The sequence below is a fragment of the Leuciscus leuciscus genome, assembly GCF_965113295.1.
Source record: "Leuciscus leuciscus genome assembly, chromosome: 3".
Taxonomy (NCBI): Eukaryota; Metazoa; Chordata; class Actinopteri; order Cypriniformes; family Leuciscidae; genus Leuciscus; species Leuciscus leuciscus.
In genome coordinates this window covers 14,549,500-14,570,808 of record NC_138727.1, presented here as the reverse complement: position 1 = coordinate 14,570,808, position 21,309 = coordinate 14,549,500, and the positions used below count along the sequence as shown (strand labels likewise).

At 38.7% G+C, this 21,309-nt stretch overlaps 1 protein-coding gene across 1 annotated transcript; it reads left to right on the top strand.

The window, feature by feature from the left end:
• Positions 1 to 15,965: 15,965 nt before the first annotated feature.
• Positions 15,966 to 18,276, top strand: LOC309495887 (uncharacterized protein). Its single transcript, XM_082165829.1, has 4 exons — positions 15,966 to 16,157; positions 16,535 to 16,692; positions 16,778 to 16,825; positions 16,921 to 18,276. The coding sequence occupies exons 1-4, from the start codon at positions 16,008 to 16,010 to the stop codon at positions 17,813 to 17,815; spliced, it is 1,251 nt and encodes a 416-aa protein (XP_082021955.1). The 5' UTR covers positions 15,966 to 16,007; the 3' UTR covers positions 17,816 to 18,276.
• The last annotated feature ends 3,033 nt before the right edge of the window (positions 18,277 to 21,309 follow it).

Genomic DNA, 21,309 nt, shown 5'->3' with positions numbered 1-21,309 from the left:
TGCTTTTGATGTTTGTTTACTTATTATTATTATTATTATTTTACAAGAACGACGTGAAGAGAGCATGCAGACAGAGATGTTGTTTATATTGCTGTGTGTAGGCTGTAGAAGTAACGTTAGCTTGCTGTTTGAGAGAGACAAGTTTCAGAGGGTCTGGTCTTTTTATGTTATTTGACTAAAAACTATTATTTATACTTTAAACTATTGTTATTATTTCTACAGTACTAATAAAATAAAAAAACGTAGAGTGCCTTAAAAATTATTATCACAACACTGGTAAGGCTTACCAGTATCTTATGTTTTGTGTGCAGCAGCCTCTGTGAACATCTCCCCTAGCAGCCTGGGCAGAGTCTGCAGCTTTACAGCAGGTCCGTGAGCTAGTGAGCCAGTTCCAAACACTGTCAGCAATCTTTACATCTTGTCATGGTCACATAAAAATTGTTTAATCAGCTAATATATCTCCTATATGTTTGTTTTAATGTCTACAGTCTCAGATCAACTCCAGCAGTATCATCATCAGCAGCAGCAGTAACAACAACAACAGCAAAGGCAGCAAACTCACTTAAGGACTTTAGTAAGAATTTACCAGAACAGGTACCACATTAATGTTAAAAATCTTGTAAAGTATTAATTGCTGTATTTTTTCTGTTTGCTTTGTTTTTATTTTCATTGTATAAATGTAACACTTGTATTTTTGTAAATCAGTTTATGCCATGAAAGTAGCCACAGATGCTGACATGGCATTAAATAAAACTGTACTGTACTGAACGAAACATGGGCCACGTTGATTTTGTCCTACACAGTTTACTATTACAGCTGTTCTTTATTATTCTGTTTAACAGAGAAGAAAAAATCCATCAGGTTGGGACAACTTAAGATACTTCAGTTTCTAATCCCAGAGTTATTAATAGGTGCACATACATATATTTTTTTTTTACTCTTAAACTTAAAACTAGTCTTTTCTGTTCTGTTTCTTTTTCAAAACTGCATCAATGCATTTGCTGCCGTATCGATACAGAATCCTCCATATTGATATATTGCTGTATTGATATTTTGAGCACAGCCCTATTTAAAGCCTTGTTCCATGTGCCCCCTTTTATACTTTGAGCACCTGCCCCTCCAGAGGTATCTGCACGGCCCTGTGGGGGAGTGGCATAGGTTAGTTGTCACAACGAGCGAGAAAGGTCGACTTGCAGCACACTAAATCTTGAACCTCTGGGAATCACCCGCTGAATAGAGTCATAGCTCATATATAAATTGAGAATCAACAGTGGCTTGTCTTTTCAGAGATGGTGAGAACTGAGGGATTTGAAATGTTGTAAAAGCGATGTACAGAGATGGCATTTTTATTACTCAACAGGTTAGTAAGGTATTGTATTGAGCAAATAACTTAGCTCTCTAACAGAGTTCATTGGAAAGCAGTATCTGTTGTAAAGGGTCATTTCATTATGGTTGTTGTAGTGCTGTGCTGGGATTTATTTTCAAGGATGTAACATATATTAATGGGTATAGCAGTAACGTCCTTAGCTAGTCAGCTTGAGATCCTCTCTATCTAAACTGGTGATATGACTAGTAGTGAATGTTTTATGAGCAGTAGGATAACCATATTCATTCGCAGAGCCAAAGCACAACCAAAACATTTTTTTTTTTCGCAAAATGCATGGGTGCCATTTTTATCACAATAATTATAAACCCTTATGTTCAGGAGAAAAACAGTTTTATTATAAAACGTATTATTTGATTTGATTCATTTAGAATAAAAAGTATTCAAAAAGATATGAATCACTGTTTTAAATAGCTTCCCCAACACTGGAGGCATATATTCAAATGCTGCTGGAGATAAATATATTTTAAACTTCTTTTTAAACAGGATTTGACTTGAAGGTGAGTAATGATGATTGTATTTAATTCTTAGTAAAATTATCATTTTAACTTAAAATCATAATACAATTGTATTGTTTTCTGTAATTTTATCAGCATGTGGATCTTAATTAAATGGTCAAAATTGAATAACGGTGAAGTCTGCAGCCACCAACGATTTAAAATGATTCACAAGGCCGTGACACCTATTTAACTAATTATTTGTCCAATTGACTCCCACAAGTAAGTGCTGTGTGCAGAGTTAAAGGCCCTAATTAAAATCTGGAGTTGATAATGAAGTTATTTAAGGGATGCAGATGAAGTGAATCACTTGAGAATGAGGTTGGTATTTAAAGTTTCATCCCCGTTGACTTAAAAACAAAAACAAAAGCATTCATTTCAGGTTAAGTATACAACAATATTGGGTGTACATTGACTGAATCTTTCACACACACACAAAAAAAAAAAAAAAAAAAAAAAACATGCCTTCTGTGTAAATCATTTGTAAAGCCATTTTAGGTAAATTGGTGCAATTCATTCAATGCCATAATTTGCGTAATGGATTTATAAACAATTTAGGCACATATTCAATCTAGTTGTTTCATTAGCTTGTGCAACAACTTAGTTTTCCATTAGACAAAAGATCAGATGAGTGGAAGTATTGCAGATTCTTTTTGGGTTCTTCAACTTCAAGTTATGCTATATTTATTCGACAAATACAGATGATGATGATAACATATGTATGCATATACATATTTTACTGGTAATATTACAATACATGATATGAAAAACAATTATATGAAAAAAGTTAGAATAAACGATTCACCTGCATCTTGATTTGGCGACTATTCTAACTGCCTCAAAAATCAAATATTGATATGCAATAAATCTTGATTGATTTGAATAATTAATCAGCATATCATGTAATTCATTGAATTAAACATTTAAATCGACTGAAAGTTCTAATTCTGCACATTCTATGCATGACTTTTGTTCAAACTGAATGAAATACCAAAACTTTAAACTGGAATGCAATCTTGCCTTATACTGTAGGTGAGTCACAGTCAGTTGCTAGTCATGAAAATCACAATGTTTGGCCTCGTACTGGACAGCTTTTTTGCAGATTAGTTTAATTAAATGGTATTTTCAACTGGGGAAGAATTTAAAGTCTGCATGAAATGGAAGTTACAATATCTTCCCCTTGTTATGACGTATATAAGAGTTAAAACAGCTTTTCAAACAAGAAAAAATTGTAGGGCGGGACTTGAGGGAATTGATTGGATTGTTTGGTTTGCTATTGTCATTAGGCTTGTTCGACATCATGCAGCTCTGCGCAGACCGATCGGCGGCTGACGTGAAGCAGTGCATGTCGGTTCGAAATTTTGTCCGACTTGATACAGCGCCAACGCCAACGCCACGTGACTGTGACGTATTCCATCAAAGTACCGCGAGAGCGATTCGAGAGTAGCTGGAGAACTCAGCCAGCGCAGCTTCTCAAGAGCGGCTGCACGAGCTCTGATGACGACACAGCTGTTCCACGATTGCCCGGATTCACCGCATGACAACGATCACGTGTGTTTTGTGTTTATTCGAACACCTTTAGTTCCTCTAAAGCTCACAAATCAGTTTTTTATAACAGTAAACACTCTTTTCATGTAGTTGCGATGTTATATTATGTCATGTTTATCAAATTAAAACTGGTTAAAATACGTAGACTCCACTTCATTGATAGTAGCTTATGTTGAACTTTATTCTTGTTCAAACAGACGCTGTATGAAGCAGTACATAAAGTATTGAATGAAAATGTCTCTGAAACATCTGTATTATTTGGCAAATATTGCATTTATTTCACTTAAGCTGTGGTAAAGTATGCAAACACCACGTGAGCGGTCACTACGGGAACCAGAAAGTGTCCGACTTCACGTCTCCGTTTGCAGCTCCTCCCTGCCTGCACGCGGCTACTCTCGCCGATCGGTTACATCCAGCCGCAGCCGATGTCGAACACACCTATTGTCTCCTGTGAGTGACTGGTTGTCCCACCTTCACACTAGTAAACATGTAATTAGAGAAGAGAAGAGATGTTGCTGCTAGAGGGAGAGGAAGTTACTTTGGTCAAATATTACGAGGGCCCATGAAAAAATATATAATAATGATGCTCACAGGTAAATCATTAATAATAAATACTGCAATATTCCATAAAAAAATAATAGTATGATAGTATGTTTTCAAATTACAATTAACACTTATTTTAAAGAATCAAGGCCTTCCTCACGAAGATCAATGATATAGGACTACATGGAAATATAAATGACTTAGTATTAAAGCAATAAAACTGAAATTAATTTTAAATGTAAATAATAAATCAAATAAAATGGGTCAGGGCTAATGTAAGGCCAGCATCCCGACAGCACTGGCCGGCACACTGCCAGCTAAAATCCCTTAAGGCCCAGCGATGGAGTGGAGCCCTGCATCAGATGTTGAGGAAAAAGATAATTACAACCTCTCAAAATAGAAAACCCTTCATTTTCATTTTTGACTTGGGGAAACCACACACCGATGGAGAGCGAAAAGGAGGAGACAGAAGAAAAAAAAATGTTTCAGACAGCACATGTCCTCACAGGGCAATTTTCTTGTCAGGAGCAAACATTTCAGAGAAACATTTAGATGACATCCTGGCTGTATCATGTCATTCATTATGCAGTTGGTGTTTAAATTCAAATTTCTTTTTAAAGTAAAAGAAAACAACTACAAATTGAAGCACATACTGCTTTCCTGGTATAAATCATGGTTACTTTTTGAACATAGTATTTAAGCTTCTCCTTTATTTGCCTGTTTTTATGATCTTGACCTGTTTTTAAAAGAGACGATTAACTTTACATAATCATACTTATAGATGAAGTATGTAATTTTTGGGATGTTAAACTGCTTTCTCCAGTCCTAGTTTAGTGTGCATAGACAACTATAACTAAACCATTTGTAGCAGAACAAACAAAACATGGCTCTGTTAGTTTGATCATCCGTTTCTCTGACCAATGAAAGCCTGGAAATAATACGGTGAAACCTGCAATTACATTTGATGATGCACATTTCACCTTTTCACCCGTTTTCTGTAATTAAAGCATGTTACTTTAATACCCATAATTTATCTTCACAATAAATAGTAACATAGAAAGATCAAAATATGAATATCATTGTAATGCAAGTATGTTTCAACATGTAATTCCTTATACTTCCTGTCCTTTGGTGTGTGTACCAAAATAAAATGTCTAAGTTACTAATGTAATAGTCCAGCCCGATCTCATGAAAGTGCGTATCTATGGGCCAGTTGCATAAACATAGCCATTATGTTAAGACTGTGTCTTAAGAACTAGTATGATCAACTAGAAGTTAGTTAGGGGTAATCAGTCTTACTGTTCGGTGTCAAATTAGACCAATCTACGTTTTTATGTTACTGACTTTAAAAAGTTATTAACAGTTTTAAAGAATAAAATTGGATGACTAACTTGTAAGACTAGTCTTAACAGTTTATGCAACTGGCCATATAGCACGAATTATATTTCTCGTATCATTTATACGGCAAAACGATTTTTTTGCGTACATATGATACGCAGTTTTCGGCGTACATATGATACGCACTTTATGGCGTGTAATACGCACGCACTCCACACCCCTAATCCTACCCAAGGGGTTTACAGTGCGTATCATTTGCACGCAAAAACTATTTTTGCCATATAAATGGCACGAGAAATAAAATTTGTGCTATAGATATGCACTTTCATGAGATTGTGTTGAATAGTCTTACTTAGCCAGACTCTACCGCAGCTTTCATTGGTCAAGGACCACCCAACAGGACATTTGACTGACATGTAACCAATCACAGTTCGTTTTAGGGTAGTCCTACACTGTAAAAAAAAATTACTTCCCCAAGTCAAAAATTTCAAGTGACCGATAACATCTACATTTTTCAATTAGTCTGATGTATTATTTCTCATTGAGCCAATGTTAACAGACTATTGCAACAAGAATTTCACTTGGGCCAATTGAAAAATGTAGATGTTATCGGTAACTTGAAATTTTTGACTTGGGGAAGTAATTTTTTTTTTACAGTGTATTCTCTACCCTAACAATTCTCAACAGCATTGCTGAAGAGTCTGGCCTGGGAGATGGGGGAGTCGAGAAAGCGAATCTTGTCGACTTCCTTCATCTCAACCGGGTTCAGCCAGATATGGCATTCCTGGACCACTAGCATTGACATCATCTGCCCAAGGGACAGCACAATGACTGTCGCATGACGCATTTCCTGCATTAACCCCGGGTCAGAACTACCCTCTTGCAGCTCTTTGAGTGCCTTGGCCTGGTATACTTGTAGGAGGTACATGGCATGCAGGGCAGAGGCGGCCTGTTTAGCGGTGCTGTAAGAACTTAAAGGCCTTGGATGGGAGACGCGGATGACACCGCCAGGTGGCTCCACCTGTGGGATCTCCACTTACTCTTTGACCGCCCCACCATCGAGGTCAGTGAAGAGCAGAGGAGGCAGCGGAGCTGTTTCTGGCAGAAAAAGGTGCGTTCCACGACTTTGTGACCTCCTGTGCACTTCCGGGAAGAAAGGCACTGGAGCAGGATGCTGCTGTTCAGCATGCCCTGCCCCAAGAAACCAAACTTACAGCCACAATCTTTTGGGACACGGTGGAGGGTTCCACTTGAGCCCAATTCTCGCGGCGGCCCAGGAAAGCATCGCAGTCAGCTCTGGGTCGGACTCAAACAGCGCTACTCTCCTCGAAGGGGGCAACGCAGCTGAATCTTCATCCCTCATCTAGCCTGCCCTCCGATGCAGCAATCGACAGAAAAATCCTCCGCGGGAGCCCCGAATGAGATGGTGGGACCACCATGAGAAGGCCCAGCAACCACAGCAAGAAGATGGAAGAGAGGAGTGAAGTGGGCGGGAGGGGGGACTCACCCGCCCAAATAACCCTTTCTGTAATCCTCAGATCACCCTGTGTATTAACCCAAGTGGCCCTGTGCGCATCAAAGGCCAGACTGGGGAATACCAGAGGGGACTCAACTTTTTCAAGGTAATTTAGTCTTCATCTCAACATCGCGATGGTCATCTTTCCGCAGTGGGTACATGACTTATCAACGAATGCCACCTCAGCATGCTTACAGCCCAGACACGTGAGGCAGAGATCATGGCTGTCAGACGGGACCAGGAAATGACCGCATCCAGAAAACCAGGTCTGATTAAGCGAAAGCTTAATGTGAGTTTGCCCAGACACGTGAGCCCAGACACGTGAGGCAGAGATCATGGCTGTCAGACGGGACCAGGAAATGACCGCATCCAGAAAACCAGGTCTGATTAAGCGAAAGCTTAATGTGAGTTTGAAAAATGCTTTACATACCTGGAAATCTCACTCGCCAATGTGCATTTGCTTGTTCTGTTACCACTTCTGACTGATAGGGAACTATTTTTACCCTCATTCATTTGAATACATTTTATTACGTGAAGACAGAAGACAGAAAAGCTAGACATTTCTCTAGCTGGGGATGGGAGATGTCTTCATATTATTAGTGTATGAAACTATGAATATGAAAGCACTCTGTGTGTAATCATTATTTCTCAGACTTTTCTTCAAGACCTCTGGCCATCTCATCTTGATGTGTCACCATCTATGAGACTAATCTTTTCTAATAGAATAGCTAAACCCAGCCCTGTCATCCCGCTACTTCAATCTGTATCAGTGGACATGAGAAACTCTTTTCTAACCATTCAGAGTGCTAATGTGGCTATTAGAATGTCATAATCCTAAAATATGCCTCTGCACCAAACACATAAACACACATAGACTGAAAGGAATACTTCTGTTAATCATTGCCTAAAGAAACACATTATGTGCTGTTTAGATTCTTATTGAGAAGGGGAGGGGAAGGGGGTTCTGATCTTGTTGATAACAGTATTTTGTCTTCTTTGAATTTTGTGGCAGTTATAATAGCTGGCATCAGCATGTAATTGTCAAGTGACTGCTCTCTATAGTGAGATCTAATAATAACTATACATAAGTCCTAATTCATTACTTCTGCTTAATTAGTGAATGCTTTGGAGAATTTAACATATTTGTAGTTCTCATTAATGTTTTTTCTATTATAAAAAAATAAAAATAAAACAAACTCCTGAAAAGTCAGCTGCAAAGTCAAAAGTTCTTTAACAAGTATAACTATAGAAACCAAGCAACACTGTTTGAGGTTAATTGCTGACATTCATTTCCATAGACAATTCTCTTAAGAGGCATAGACAAGCAATCATGCCTTCATTGTTTAATTTTTTTATTCTTTTAAGCACACTGAAATACAATTATGATTTGTGCGTCTCTAGGTCTTTAGTTTGTAGTAATTTTGACTAATTATGCATATTTATTCCCTGGTCTGAAGAATAAATGTTTTCTCATTTTAATTCAGTCTAAAACAGTTAATACAAACACAGACCTTAATTTAACCATACTGCATGTGTACTGAATGTCCACTATATTGTTTTCAGGTAACATTACACAAAGAAATATTGACATAACCATTTGAATCAATTTAATAAATTGAACCATACAAGTATGAAAATGATAATGTTCAGTTTGGGGGGATTTTTCTGTGGTTCTTTTCGCAGCTTGCATCATTAGGGGACGGCATGTGCTTGTCTTTATGAGTGATTCATTGAAACGCTCATTCAGTCTATTAAATAGGAATTGATCAAGTCTCTGGCTGGGATCAAAATCACATACCCTCTTGAGGTATTTATTTTGAATAAGTAACAACCGCTAAAAAGGTATGTTCTATGTAGTATTAATATGAATGTAATCTGGACATACTACATTCGCCATGTTGTCATTATCATGTGACCTATCAGCATCAGTTGTGTCGCTTCACTGCCATTCATAAATCCTCTCCCGTGGCCTCATGGGATAGTAAAGTGTCCATCGTATGCACACTTCAGAATCTTCTTCTCCTCTACTTCAGAAGTAGGTCATCCAGGTACTTTTCGTACTGTGAATTCGGACATACTTCGTTTGTCACATACTGTTTTTCGCCTATATATAATAGGGAAGTATGCAATTTTTGGATGCAGCCTCTTTCTTTATCAGTGAGACATTGAATCTTTCACTCAAATGATTAATGATCAAAAGCACTGATTCATTCAGGAACAAAACACCACTACTACTACTACTATGTGTTGCTCAAAGATGCGCAATGGCTTTGGCTTTGTAAAAAAAACAAAAAAACATGTAAATAACACTCTCAAATCTACAGCAATAAATCAACTTTTTGAAATTTCAATTCTTTACAAATTTATTTTCCCCCTCTTATGTGATATTTAGAGACATGTTCAACAAACCTATGTAAACCCCATTTGGGAATTGAAGACTATGTTTTGGAAATACATCTTTATCATTTTCAGGTACAAGCAATATCCATTCATCCACTTTATGCACATTCCCCTTAATGGTAGGATGACCTTTAAACAACTGTTCAATGGTGGTATAATATGCAAGAAATGTCATGCTTTTCTTATGAAAACCTTTGACACCAAAATGTGCTCTTGATGGACCAAAGTCAATGCTGCACATTCAAAACTAATCTACCCTTCATTCACAGTGTGAGCTGCAAATATAGAGGACTCTTGCTTGACCTATTTCACATGTCAATAAATAATAGCTACTTGTAACACATCCACACGTGTGATGCGTGTAATGTCAAGCAAATGAAGGTATGTTGTGTAAAGAATCTATTTATGGGATTTATATCACACACACTCACACACAAGCTACTCAATTTACAGCCGAATCTCATTTCTGCTATTTTCTGCCCCTGAACCGTAGCAGGAAAGTTAAACAGCCACTGGCCATTTGTGCTTCAGGGACACAGAGAGACAACCTCCAACCCAAAGTGGTGAGGTAGCAGGGCCTCGAGAGACTGGACTGCTTGTCTTTCCCAGGCACATCCGCCCTCCTGTGCTTCCAAGAATCACTGTGGAGAATCAACAGACCAGCTTCCGGCAGAAATTCCTGACAGAAATGCTGGGAGACAGAGAATTTGCAAGAGAGTGAATTTGTTTAAAACATTCGATTTCTTTAAATGGGTTTTCAACCTGGATTTCTTGCTCTTCTTCAGTTCAGCATCTAAAAACCTAATAGGAACCCTTTGCTCTAGATCAATATAATAGAAAAATCTGATTATGCATGAAAATGTGGCAACATGACGCTAAAGATTTCTTTTGACATCTCAACTTTGAACTTGAACTTTTTGATTTTTCCCTGAACTTTTGAAGTTCCTTCAACAAATAAGATTTTAGGCTTTGCCCTAAGATGGAAAAACATGTGAACATCATGCACAAAGTTTTTTGAATGCTCTCAACAAGTGTAGTTGTCCTCAGTAATTGTTCTCAATTGGGTTTGTTTGTACAGTGAATGTCTGCTTTCATCCGACAAACTCTTGCCATGATATGAAGAGTTCTTGTTCAGCAAAGCTTCAATAAGCATCAAAGGAAACTTTGATTTGTTTATTCTTTGTAGAGTTTTTATTAACTCTTTCCCCGCCAGAATTATTATTATTTTTTCTAATTTGTCAGGAAGCACCAGCATTTTTTATCATTTTCACCACAATTTCATGGCCCCCAGAATATTTTGTTGCATGGATATCTGAACAGAGTCTCTGCTTTAAAGCGACACTATGTAACTTTTCAACCTTCATAATATATTTCCAAGATCCTTGTGATGGTACATCGACTTACAATAGGTTGAATGACACGTCTGCCATAGCCTGACAGGGTCTGTATCGCTTTTACTGGCACTATGTAACTTCGGTGTTCGGGTAGTAACAAGAGCACAAAAAGAACTACAAAATTCGACTGCTTTACGGCATACGTCACTTCCCCCACCATTTCGTCAAATTTGGACGTGAGAGGCCAACCAGCTTTTGTTTTCGGCTTTCGTGCGTATGTTTTTGTCATGGGGGTTGTTTACACCTGGCCACTTTATGCGTTTTCTCAGATCGGATAGCTATCCGATCGTGAAAAGTCCAGGTTCAAATGCCCTCCGAAACGCATTTGAGACGGATTTGAATCCGATCCCTCAAACCACTTCAGGAGGAGATCTGAGACGCATTCCAGACGAAACTGGACAAGTGTAAATGCATATGGTTTTTGAAACCACATATGTAAATTGTACTCCTCCCAAAAATGCAAAAAAAAAAAAAAAAAAAAACGTGTGTGAGCGTTGTATAGGCTATTATGTTATATCCAGATATGACGACGCGCTGGAACACGCATCACCGCAGATGAGCAACTGCATCAAGCCAACGTGCAAACTATCGCAAATCAAAGTGAAAGTAAGTCGCAGACGCTTAACACACAATCTTCATCATTAAAAGTAAAGAAACGAAATGATCTTACCAGGGCTGTTACTGCTCTCTCTTATTGCGGTCTTTGATTTAGAAATTTTAGCTGATGATCTATAAAATGCAGCTCATATCAGTTGCTTTCGTGACGACGTTGTTGACGTTGATTCCTGCGATTATCATGAGAACAGCTTTCAATATCTCACATAATTATCATAAATAAGCCTAACGTAGAGGTTGTAAATAGTGTAAACGAGCACAATTTGCAAACTATTATGATAAATTGCAATAATCATGTCTAATGACATCATCACGGCCAATGTTATGAAATAATGCGACGTACATTTAACTTAATTGATGTTATCTGGCATTTTGTAATGTTTACATTCCAATAAAAACAACACAAATTAAATTATACAGTAGGCCTAGACTATAGACTATTTACTTGTGATTTAGCTGCAATCATGTAAAAATTTTATAATATAATTTACGACAGTGCAAGTATTCCACAGCGACTCTAGGGGTCGCTGTTTGACAAAAACACAATTTCTACATAGTGTGGCTTTAAAAAACAAAATCTAGTTTTATGCATTCTTTTTTAATCAAAATTTGAATGTGGTTAAGTTTTATAAAAAAAAAATTTAAAAGAAAATTGCATTTTTGTCAAAGACTATGTCCGGATTGGATTCTGAACGATGATCAAAACATGGAGTACAGTCGATCGAGTCTATCAACACCCTCAAAGCTTGCACAGTCCTATATCTCTTCATGGGTTAGACATTTTATTCAGTAATGTTAGGCAGCTTTGATTTATTTGATGTTGAATGTTTGATGATCGCGTTAGCTTACATGTACGTATGCAATGCTTCTGTCGCTTGTTTCTGCCATAGACATAATAGAGAGTAGATGCCGCATCGACCGCTACTGCCTACTGGCGCTGACGAGCCGTGGGGCCGCCATCTTGGACCGGTCACCCTATTATATGTGATGTAGTAGGCTATGATAGGTATTTTGCAAATCACACACTATAAATATGATAGAGAAGCAGAAACAGATAGTGGCAGTAAAGTCAGCTATTTTAATAAGTTGAAGAAACAATATATGATTATATTATTATTACTTTTGTTAGGGTGAATTATATGTGAATAAAACAATGTTGGGCAAGCTACTTGGAAATTGTAGTGAGCTAAGTAACCCAAACACAGCATCGGCATCTTGTTTCTTCTGCTGCTACGCAACTAGTGCTGCGTTCCAGTCCAAAATTGTCATGCCCTTCACTCGCGACGGATGTACGTCATTGCTTACGTTGCATGAGTGCCCACTACTGGCGGAAACTGCAATGGGCTGAATTGGAACGTCCTAAGCCCTTGATCACTTGGAATCAGCTATGGAGTTGATTTATTTATTTTTCCCTTTAAGATTTTGTTTAATGCAGCATCCACATGTTTATAGGTGTGTTTGAGTTGTAAAAAAAAAAAAAAAAAAAAAAAAAGAATTCATATATAATAGAGTTGTTTGTTGTGGTGGTGATTAGATGAGATCTGTGGGGACGTCACAATCGTACTGCATTGTGGGACATATAGGTGCCTGAAGTGTACATATGAAGTAGACTCGCTCCCTCGGTCAAAATCGAGGGAACGAGGGTCTTTCCATATAAACTTCCCTCGTCCACTTCACGAAGTGGAACGCACTTCAAAATGGCGGCAGGGATTCCCCCGAGGGGAAGTGCTTTGGGAAGTTTGCAAGTGCGTGTCTAAAAGTGGACTGGAACGCAGCCCAGGAGTTTGACCAGTTCAAGATGGCGGCCGCATTTCTTGCGCCCAGTGGCCAATAGGGTGTCTACTCTCTATTATGTCTATGGTTTCTGCTGCTTCTTCGCTTGATTTTGTATCCGGAGATTCTTTCAGAAGATGTATAATAGTGCCCCCTACCGTATAACAGTGAAAACATGGACTGCCGGGAAAATTCCGTCAATGGGACGGAAACGTTGCGTCTTTCACGGTTTCCAGTTAGTCATCACCTCCTCACTACATTTCCCATCATCCTCCTTGGCCCTCATCTGCATGTACTTCCCAATCACAGATCACTGTCACCTGTCACCAATCATCACTGATCATCATGCTGCATCCATACTATTTAACACTTCCCTCAGCAGTTCACCTGGGGTCTGGTCTTGTTGATGACATGCGCTTCAGACTATACTCACCTGAGATACCGCTGTTCCTGTTTACTAACCTTGTCTATGACAAGCGCTTCAGACTACTCACCTGAGATACTGCTGTTCCTGTTTACTTACCTCGTCTTTGACAAGCGCTACAGACTACTCACCTGAGTGACTGTCATTCCTGACTACTTACCTGAAGTCCCGTTCTTCCTGTCATCGCTGATATTCTTCACCCTGGTTCATCTCGTCCTCTTCATCCTGCAAACTCCTTCATCATTCAGTCAGCTAAGTCATCACCAGTTCTACAATCAGCAATCATCGCATCTGCATCCCTTCCCTGCATTGCTTTCCCTCTGCACTTTAAATAAAACTTGTTGTTATTCACCTTAACCTTGTCTGCCTTCTTCTGATTGTGACAGCATCATAAATGGTGGAAATTTCTGTCGAGAGAGCTGGGCAATTCACTTCTCTGCTGAAGATTAGGAGATCATTATGAAAAAAATATAATGAAATTAAATGCATGTACATGGCAGGAATAAACACTTCTGCTACAGCGAAAGTTTAAGGCAGTGGAAAGAAAAATTATAACTATATCAATGCGTGTGAATCAAACAAATAGGCCTAATAATTTATATAGTTTCACAAAGAGCTCAAAATACACATAAACTTAATCTGCGCCGTGCCGGTTTGGATTCTGTCGTTCGCAATCACAGATTCTACTTTTTGGAAGTATGACCAACATAAGAATTTTCAGGGAAAATGCCGTCTGAACAAGTAAGTAACATCCACTTTTGTTCTGACCAACTAAAGGGAAAAAAGCATTGCAGTAAATCACACCGATTAAATCTAACGATCGCTTATATCACGTCAAACGGTGCAAATTATACTTTGTTCTCAAATTGTTAATGTTAACAACATCAGCATTGCGTGACTTCATTTAATACCCTTCCGATATTTGTCCTTGTTTTCGCATGGGCCCGGTTGCAGTCTCTTTTTTTTCTCCGAAGTCTTTCGCGTTTTACAATGGGTGAATCTCCAGTTGTCACTGGTGATTGTCGTTTGAACCTTTCCAATCCGCCATCAAATTGATAAGTTTAATCATATCAAGTGCTGTGAGAAAAGGCTATAAATCTCCACCACCAACATCCTCACACGCAATATAGCCTACTAGCCGAGACACCTTCTTTATGTGTACAGATGTGACGTAATGACGCAAAGACATGCTCGAATTTCCCGCGGAAATCCACCAGTACCACTGGAATTAAAAACATTATTAAAAGCTTACCATTTTGAATCGAGCTAAGGCAAGCAGATAGTTTTGAACACTGGCTGGTTATGTACTTGCTCACAAATTTATTTTGGATAATTTTTAATCCAAAAAAGCTGCGGACTGCAGCTTTAAAAGCAATGTTTAATATTGTCAATTAATATAATTATTAAATGAATGTATTATATGAATTATACATAATTATAATTCATATAATATAAATATAATAAATAATTAGCAGCAAAAGATGATCAATTTTGTCTCTAAAATGTTTTCACTATAAACTGCTTTAATTTGGAGTGAGAGATACAGGGGGATTGGCTTTATTGCATCTTTACTCACAGCTGATTGGTCGAGTTTTTGTCTGCGATCTCTAACCCAGAATAAAACCTACTCCAGAGCAGATTAGCCATATAGCATAAGTTACCATAGCAATGAAACCCACTAAAAACCAAAAACCTCAAACTAATCTTGAACTTAACTGAAACTGAAACCAGCTTTGTGCAACAGGCCATATGTGTTGAACTATCCCTGAATTGCAACTAACACCCAGGCAGAACCAGGCCTTTGGTTACCATAGCAGAAAAGCCATTTATGACCAAAAGGAATGTGGAGAGAATTAACTCTCACTCCATAATGCCCATAAAAAGGGACTATTTCCAATTAATACATAGAAAAACCTTATGTGAATGAACATATCTCCAAGACATTGTGTGTATGATCATTACTGTCTTGTATAGTATAGTTTGTACCGTTTTATGCATGTTTTATGATAAAGCCACTAGTTAATGTAACCTCATCTATACCATCCTTCCTATCAAAATAATCCTCATTTAATGCCCTACACATTGGTGTACATCACTTCCTCACAGCATGCATTGTATTCTTGTTATATTAATTCAGAGTATGAAGGGACACAAACTGCCAGCCCAATCTAATATGCAAAACACCATGCTAAAAGACAAAGGGTCGTAAATTTTCCTCCGAAAGTTTGAGTTACCGTCAGTAGCGGCTTGTCAATAGCTGGGGTGCCGCCCCCATCAAAATTCCAGAAATATACATGTATACAAAAATGATATAAAAATGAAATAAAAATTTAAAATAAAATAGTTTACTCATACAATGTAAGTAGTAAGAGCCTCGGCATTTAATAAAAACTGGCTTTAATCGGTTAACTATTTTCTTTATTATGTTTTTCAATAAGTTTCATGCGGTTTCATGTGAGAGGGACGCCGGACAAATGGATGTCTATTCGCCTTTTTCACCTCGAACGTTCCATCGAGCCTGAGGGGTACACTTACCACTTCCGGTAGTTCTCACAACGCGATTTCTCTCAGTGCAATGGCACCTCACTGCTGTGTTCCCCAATGCACTTCATCACACAGGAAAAAATCGAACAGAGGACAAACGTTTCACCGTTTCCCCAAAGATCAGGGACTACGTCGACAATGGATAATAAACATCAGAAGGGATCCTGGTCGTAATTTTAAGGTAAGTTTTATTATGTCTGTCTGGTGCTGTGAGGCTGAGCCGTCTCCGTAACTAACTTAGCTTGTATCGCTAGCAGCTAGAACTATCACGTTTTAGAAGATAGATTAAATCAGAGAGCCAGGTTGTTGAAATATACAGCCTAGTCCAAAATTAGTAGTATGTTATTAAAATCTAACGTTACCACCACAGATTTACTAGTATAAGCATATTCTGAGTGACCTTGTTTGTATTAGCTTCTAGTCACAAGCTAACCTAGGGAACACATCACATCAGTTTTCCTAGCTAGGAGGAGGATGTACAGGAGTCAGATTGAGTCTGATCAATAAAATTATACATGTAAAAATGTTTATATGATTGCATTTTATTTGCTGATGCAGATGAACACATACACAAAAGTGTGCTCGGAGCATTTCCTCACAGACTGCCTTGTGAAAAGCAAGACTGGCATCACCAAGTTGAAACAGGGAGCTGTTCCAACTGTGTTTGCATGGAGTTCTGTCAGACCAGAGAGGAGGAGTGTTGTTAGAACTGCAAGGTAGTATTTAGATGAATTAAGTTACTAGTTTGTAATGCATTTCTTAACTGTGTAGTGACAGTATTTCTCTGTTGATGATTTCCAGTAATGTTTCCACGGATCTCGACGATCGACATGGTGTGAATGTGTTGAGGTACGTAAAAGATGTAATTGGTTACATGAATTGAGCATGTGCATCATTGTAAAACACCTAATGTGTCCATCAATATGTTTCTCTTATACTTCCAGTGAAGAGACACCCCCTCCGCACCCAAACCATGAATATGCTGCACTGCCTCCCTCACTTCAAGATCAACTTGAGGAAGCCCGCAAGACCATCGGTGATCAAGAACTTTTAATTTTAGAGCTTCAACAAAAACAGTTTTTGATTTCAAATTTTCAAGGTGACGATAAACAGATTTCATTTTATACAGGGTTCTCAGATTACGATACATTTAAAGCTGTGTTTATGGCCCTGCAACCTACTGCAGAAAATATGGTGGGATGGAGTCAGGCTCAGCGACTTAAACATACAAGTGGGGAGGTACTTCGTCAAGGCTTTAGCGCCTCTAAATTGTCCACTATGGACCAGTTTTTTCTTTTTCTTTGTAGGTTGAGGCAGGGACTTCCTGAGCAGGATCTTGCAACCCGTTTCCATGTATCACAGTCAACAGTAAGCAGGATCTGTGTGACCTGGGTCAATTTTTTGTATTTTATGTTGGGATCACTTCCAGTGTGGCCTTCAAGGAAAACTGTGGATGAACTTATGCCAGATTGTTTTAAATGCACGTTCCCGGCTACTAGAGTTATATTGGATTGCACAGAAATTCATGTACAGAAACCCAGCTCCAAGGTCCTTAACTCAGCGATTTATTCACACTACAAAGGAAACACCACATTTAAGGGCCTAATAGGCATTGCCCCCTCAGGTGAAGTGACTTTTGTCAGTGATTTATATACAGGTTCAATATCTGACAAAGAAATTACCAAAAAATCAGGTATCCTTTCTCTTCTCGAAGAAGGAGATATGGTAATGGCCGATAAAGGCTTTCTCATCAAGGACCTTCTCTCTGAAAGACAGGTCGCCCTTGTAATCCCTCCTTTTTTAGGTCCAAGTGGACACTTCACTGCAGACGAAGTATGAAAGACACAAGCGATAGCAAGACTACGAATTCATGTAGAGCGCGCTATTAGGCGGATTAAAGAGTACCATATTTTTGATAAAGTCTTACCCATGACACTGGTGGGCTCCGTTAACCAACTGTGGGCCGTCTGTGCTCTTTTAACTAATTTTCAAGGTCCTCTCTTTTAAAATTGTAATGTTAATGTAAATATCTACCAATGTTATGTAAATCTCTACAACTGAAATCTTAATATCCACAAATGTATTCAAACCTTGAATAGAAAGTGTTCATCTTTACGAATCTGTACAAAGCCTTAACCATCATTATTGTTCTTATTTATGAATCTATACAAATCCTTAACCATCATTACTGTTCTTATTTATGAATCTATACAAATCCTTAACCATCATTATTGTTCATCTTTATGAATCTATACAAATCCTTAACCATCATTATTGTTGTTCTTTATGAATCTATACTTTGGGGATATTTTGGGGATATTTAATTTAATTGTATCAATCAATAAATTCCTCTTGAAACAAACTTTGTTGTATTATTTTAAATTTAATACTGTGAAGCTGCTTTGATACAATCTGTATTGTGAAAAGCGCTATACAAATAAACTTGACTTGACTTGACTATACAAATATGTGAACTTGTATTGTTACCATAGCACCTTATCATGGTCAGTGTATCACAGGATCAGTCCCTGTCAGACCTTATAATCACTTCTCATGCTCTTTACTTTTACATACCTGTGAGTGATTTTATTGTTTTACGTGTATGTGTATGTATCTAAAGAATAAAGTACAATTGTATTACACATGGATGATGTCCTTCATAACTTTATAATTTAATATACCGGAACCAGAACAGGTCGGAACATCAGAAAACATAAAAAAAAACATTGATAAGCACAATGGTCTAGGTTTGTAAAGGTAACCATGTACATAGAAGTATGGAAAAGGAACCAGAACAGGTCAGAACATTAGAAATTACATTAGGAACAAACCATTTAAAAACATTAACAAAAGAGAACTATATACATAAACAGATTATAGGTGATGTATTACATGATTTTGTTACACAAAGAAGGCAGAAAGTGAGAGAAAAAGAATGTGTCCAATTTACATTTCATGTTCTCCCACTCCTTTGGTTGGAAGTGCACTCGCTCCAAGTGATGGTCATCACTGCACTTCACAAAAAAGTCACACCACTTCAACCCAGTGATGCCCATCTGCCCCATCACTTGAAAATAGTATTCGTGTGTGGTCTTCAGGCTAAGGCTACCATCAGCCTTGCAACGCAAGTACTTGCAATCCCTCACGCTCCCTTTGTTGGGGCACTTGATCTCCAGGAGGCCGTGCGTTGGTGAGGCACTGGGGTCAATCACTTTTCGGTCAGGTGAGGCACCTAGGTGTGGGGCGTGGTGGTTGATGACGAACCCAAAGGGGAAGATCTCATAGCCAGTGAGCTCTTGATATTCGGCCGTAGCAACAGGCTCCAGTTCCAAACCTCTCTTCATCACCTTAGTCTGCACTATTTTCTTTTTCAAATTGGCAGCTAATATGTTGTAGTCTGCCACCCTTGAACAAATCCTCTTGAAGGAAGAGGAGGTAAGACGGTTGGCTCGAACTTTATGCCAGGTCTTGCTATGGCTCTGTTCCCTTGTCTCTATCTCCAGCTGTATTGCAACAGCCTGAGTGACCACCAGGCCACCATAGTAGCACGACTCAGTGTCATCCAGGACAGTGTAAAATGAGCATGGCTGTGATGGTAAGGGAAACAGGGGATCATCATTAGCTCTGGAAGACTGTGTTGCGTGGTACTGTAAGTAAGCACAGATCCCTTTGGAAGGTCTCCAAAGTCGGTAGAGACAAGAGCAGCAGGCTGTTTTCTGTTCTCCTCCAGCAGCTTGAACATCTGACTCTTGCTTTCTATTTGACTCAGGTTTCGGTGTAGGTTCTCGGCAAAGGCATTTGATGGAAGCGGGAGTGGCACAGGACAGTACAGGTTTGACATCACCCCTTCAGACGAGCGCTGCCTCTTTGGCGGAGGTGCATTGGTCACCGGTGGTTTTAGCTTTGAGACACTCACAGAGCTCACCGTTCTTGGACTGACACCCAGGGCTCTCGATGGAACGTGCCAGGCTTGAGGCAGTGACGTCTTGCTCGTTGTTGGGGGGACAGATGTGTAGCCCATCTTGGCAAATTGAGCGAGAGTGTAGAGCAGCCCGATGAGATGGTTGCACTGTCCCAAGTAGAGCTTAGATTCTCTGCCCGAGCCCGGACTCGACCCGACCCGACCCGCGGGCCGGGCCGGGCCGATATTTCCCGCCACTGTCCTCGGGCCGGGTCGGGTCGGGCCCTTGATAAAGCACGTCACGTGTCATGCGCAGGCAGCGTCTCGTCCACTCGCACTCGCACTCTCGCACGCGTGACGCATCACTCCTGCTGTGCGTGCTGTACTATTCTGTAGCTTAAGTGCTTGAAGAAGCAAAGAAAAAAATCAAAACAGGAGAATTAACTTTGAGCAAGTTTGGAGGGAAATCGGAGGTATGGCAACATTTTAAACTAGTTGTGGGGAGTGACAACATAACATATGTGTTGGCTTTGTCTCGTGCATTAAATGCGGCACGCTGCTCGCCTATGACAGCAAAAAAACGGGACTTCGACGATGAACAGACACATGAAGCAGTCTTGCCATGATAGAAATAAATTATGATAGTAGTCCCTCGATGTCCTCTTTTGTTACTTTTCCGATCCATTCAATTATTTCTGAATAAACAAACAACGCAGTTTACATGCTTCTTCCTTGTCGCATTATTCATTGAGATAATAATTAATAAATGCACGCACACTTATGAACGTGATAAATGTTACAGATAGCATGTTTTACTATGCACAAACAAATGCCTTTCAACTTACATGTGCAAAATTCAGAATTAAATGAATGTGCTGCAATTTGTTCAAAAAGAAAGTCTAGCCTACGTGTTTTAGCCATTGAATAAGCACATTTAGTTTCAAGTTTGTTAAGTTTTGTTTTGAAGAAAGCTTTTCTTTAAAGTGAATTTCGTTTAGTATAAATTGTATTTTAATTTTAATACATTTTTCATCAACCAATTGCCTATAGATTTAATACATAAAAAGCAATTTAGCAGACAAATAATCATGACATGGAGTCGCCGGCGCGCCGCGGTCACTTACACCATTTGAAACTTGCGCTGTCACCGAATTTACAAATGCACATCTTTTGTTGCAGTTGCTCACACACATATTATGTTGAAATAACAATATGTTGAAGTAACATTATTAATAATAATTAATTTTTAAGAATATTTGATTGAATGCTGAATGTTGTGCTTGTTCAATTTAATCAAATTAAAGCTTTAATTGTGATAATTAAAATAATTGAATATTTAATATTGAGTGTTGGTCAATTTTTGCTCATTTATTAATAGTATTTTTATAATAATATAGGCCTATATAACTGCGCAGCTCCCCCTGTAGCCTAA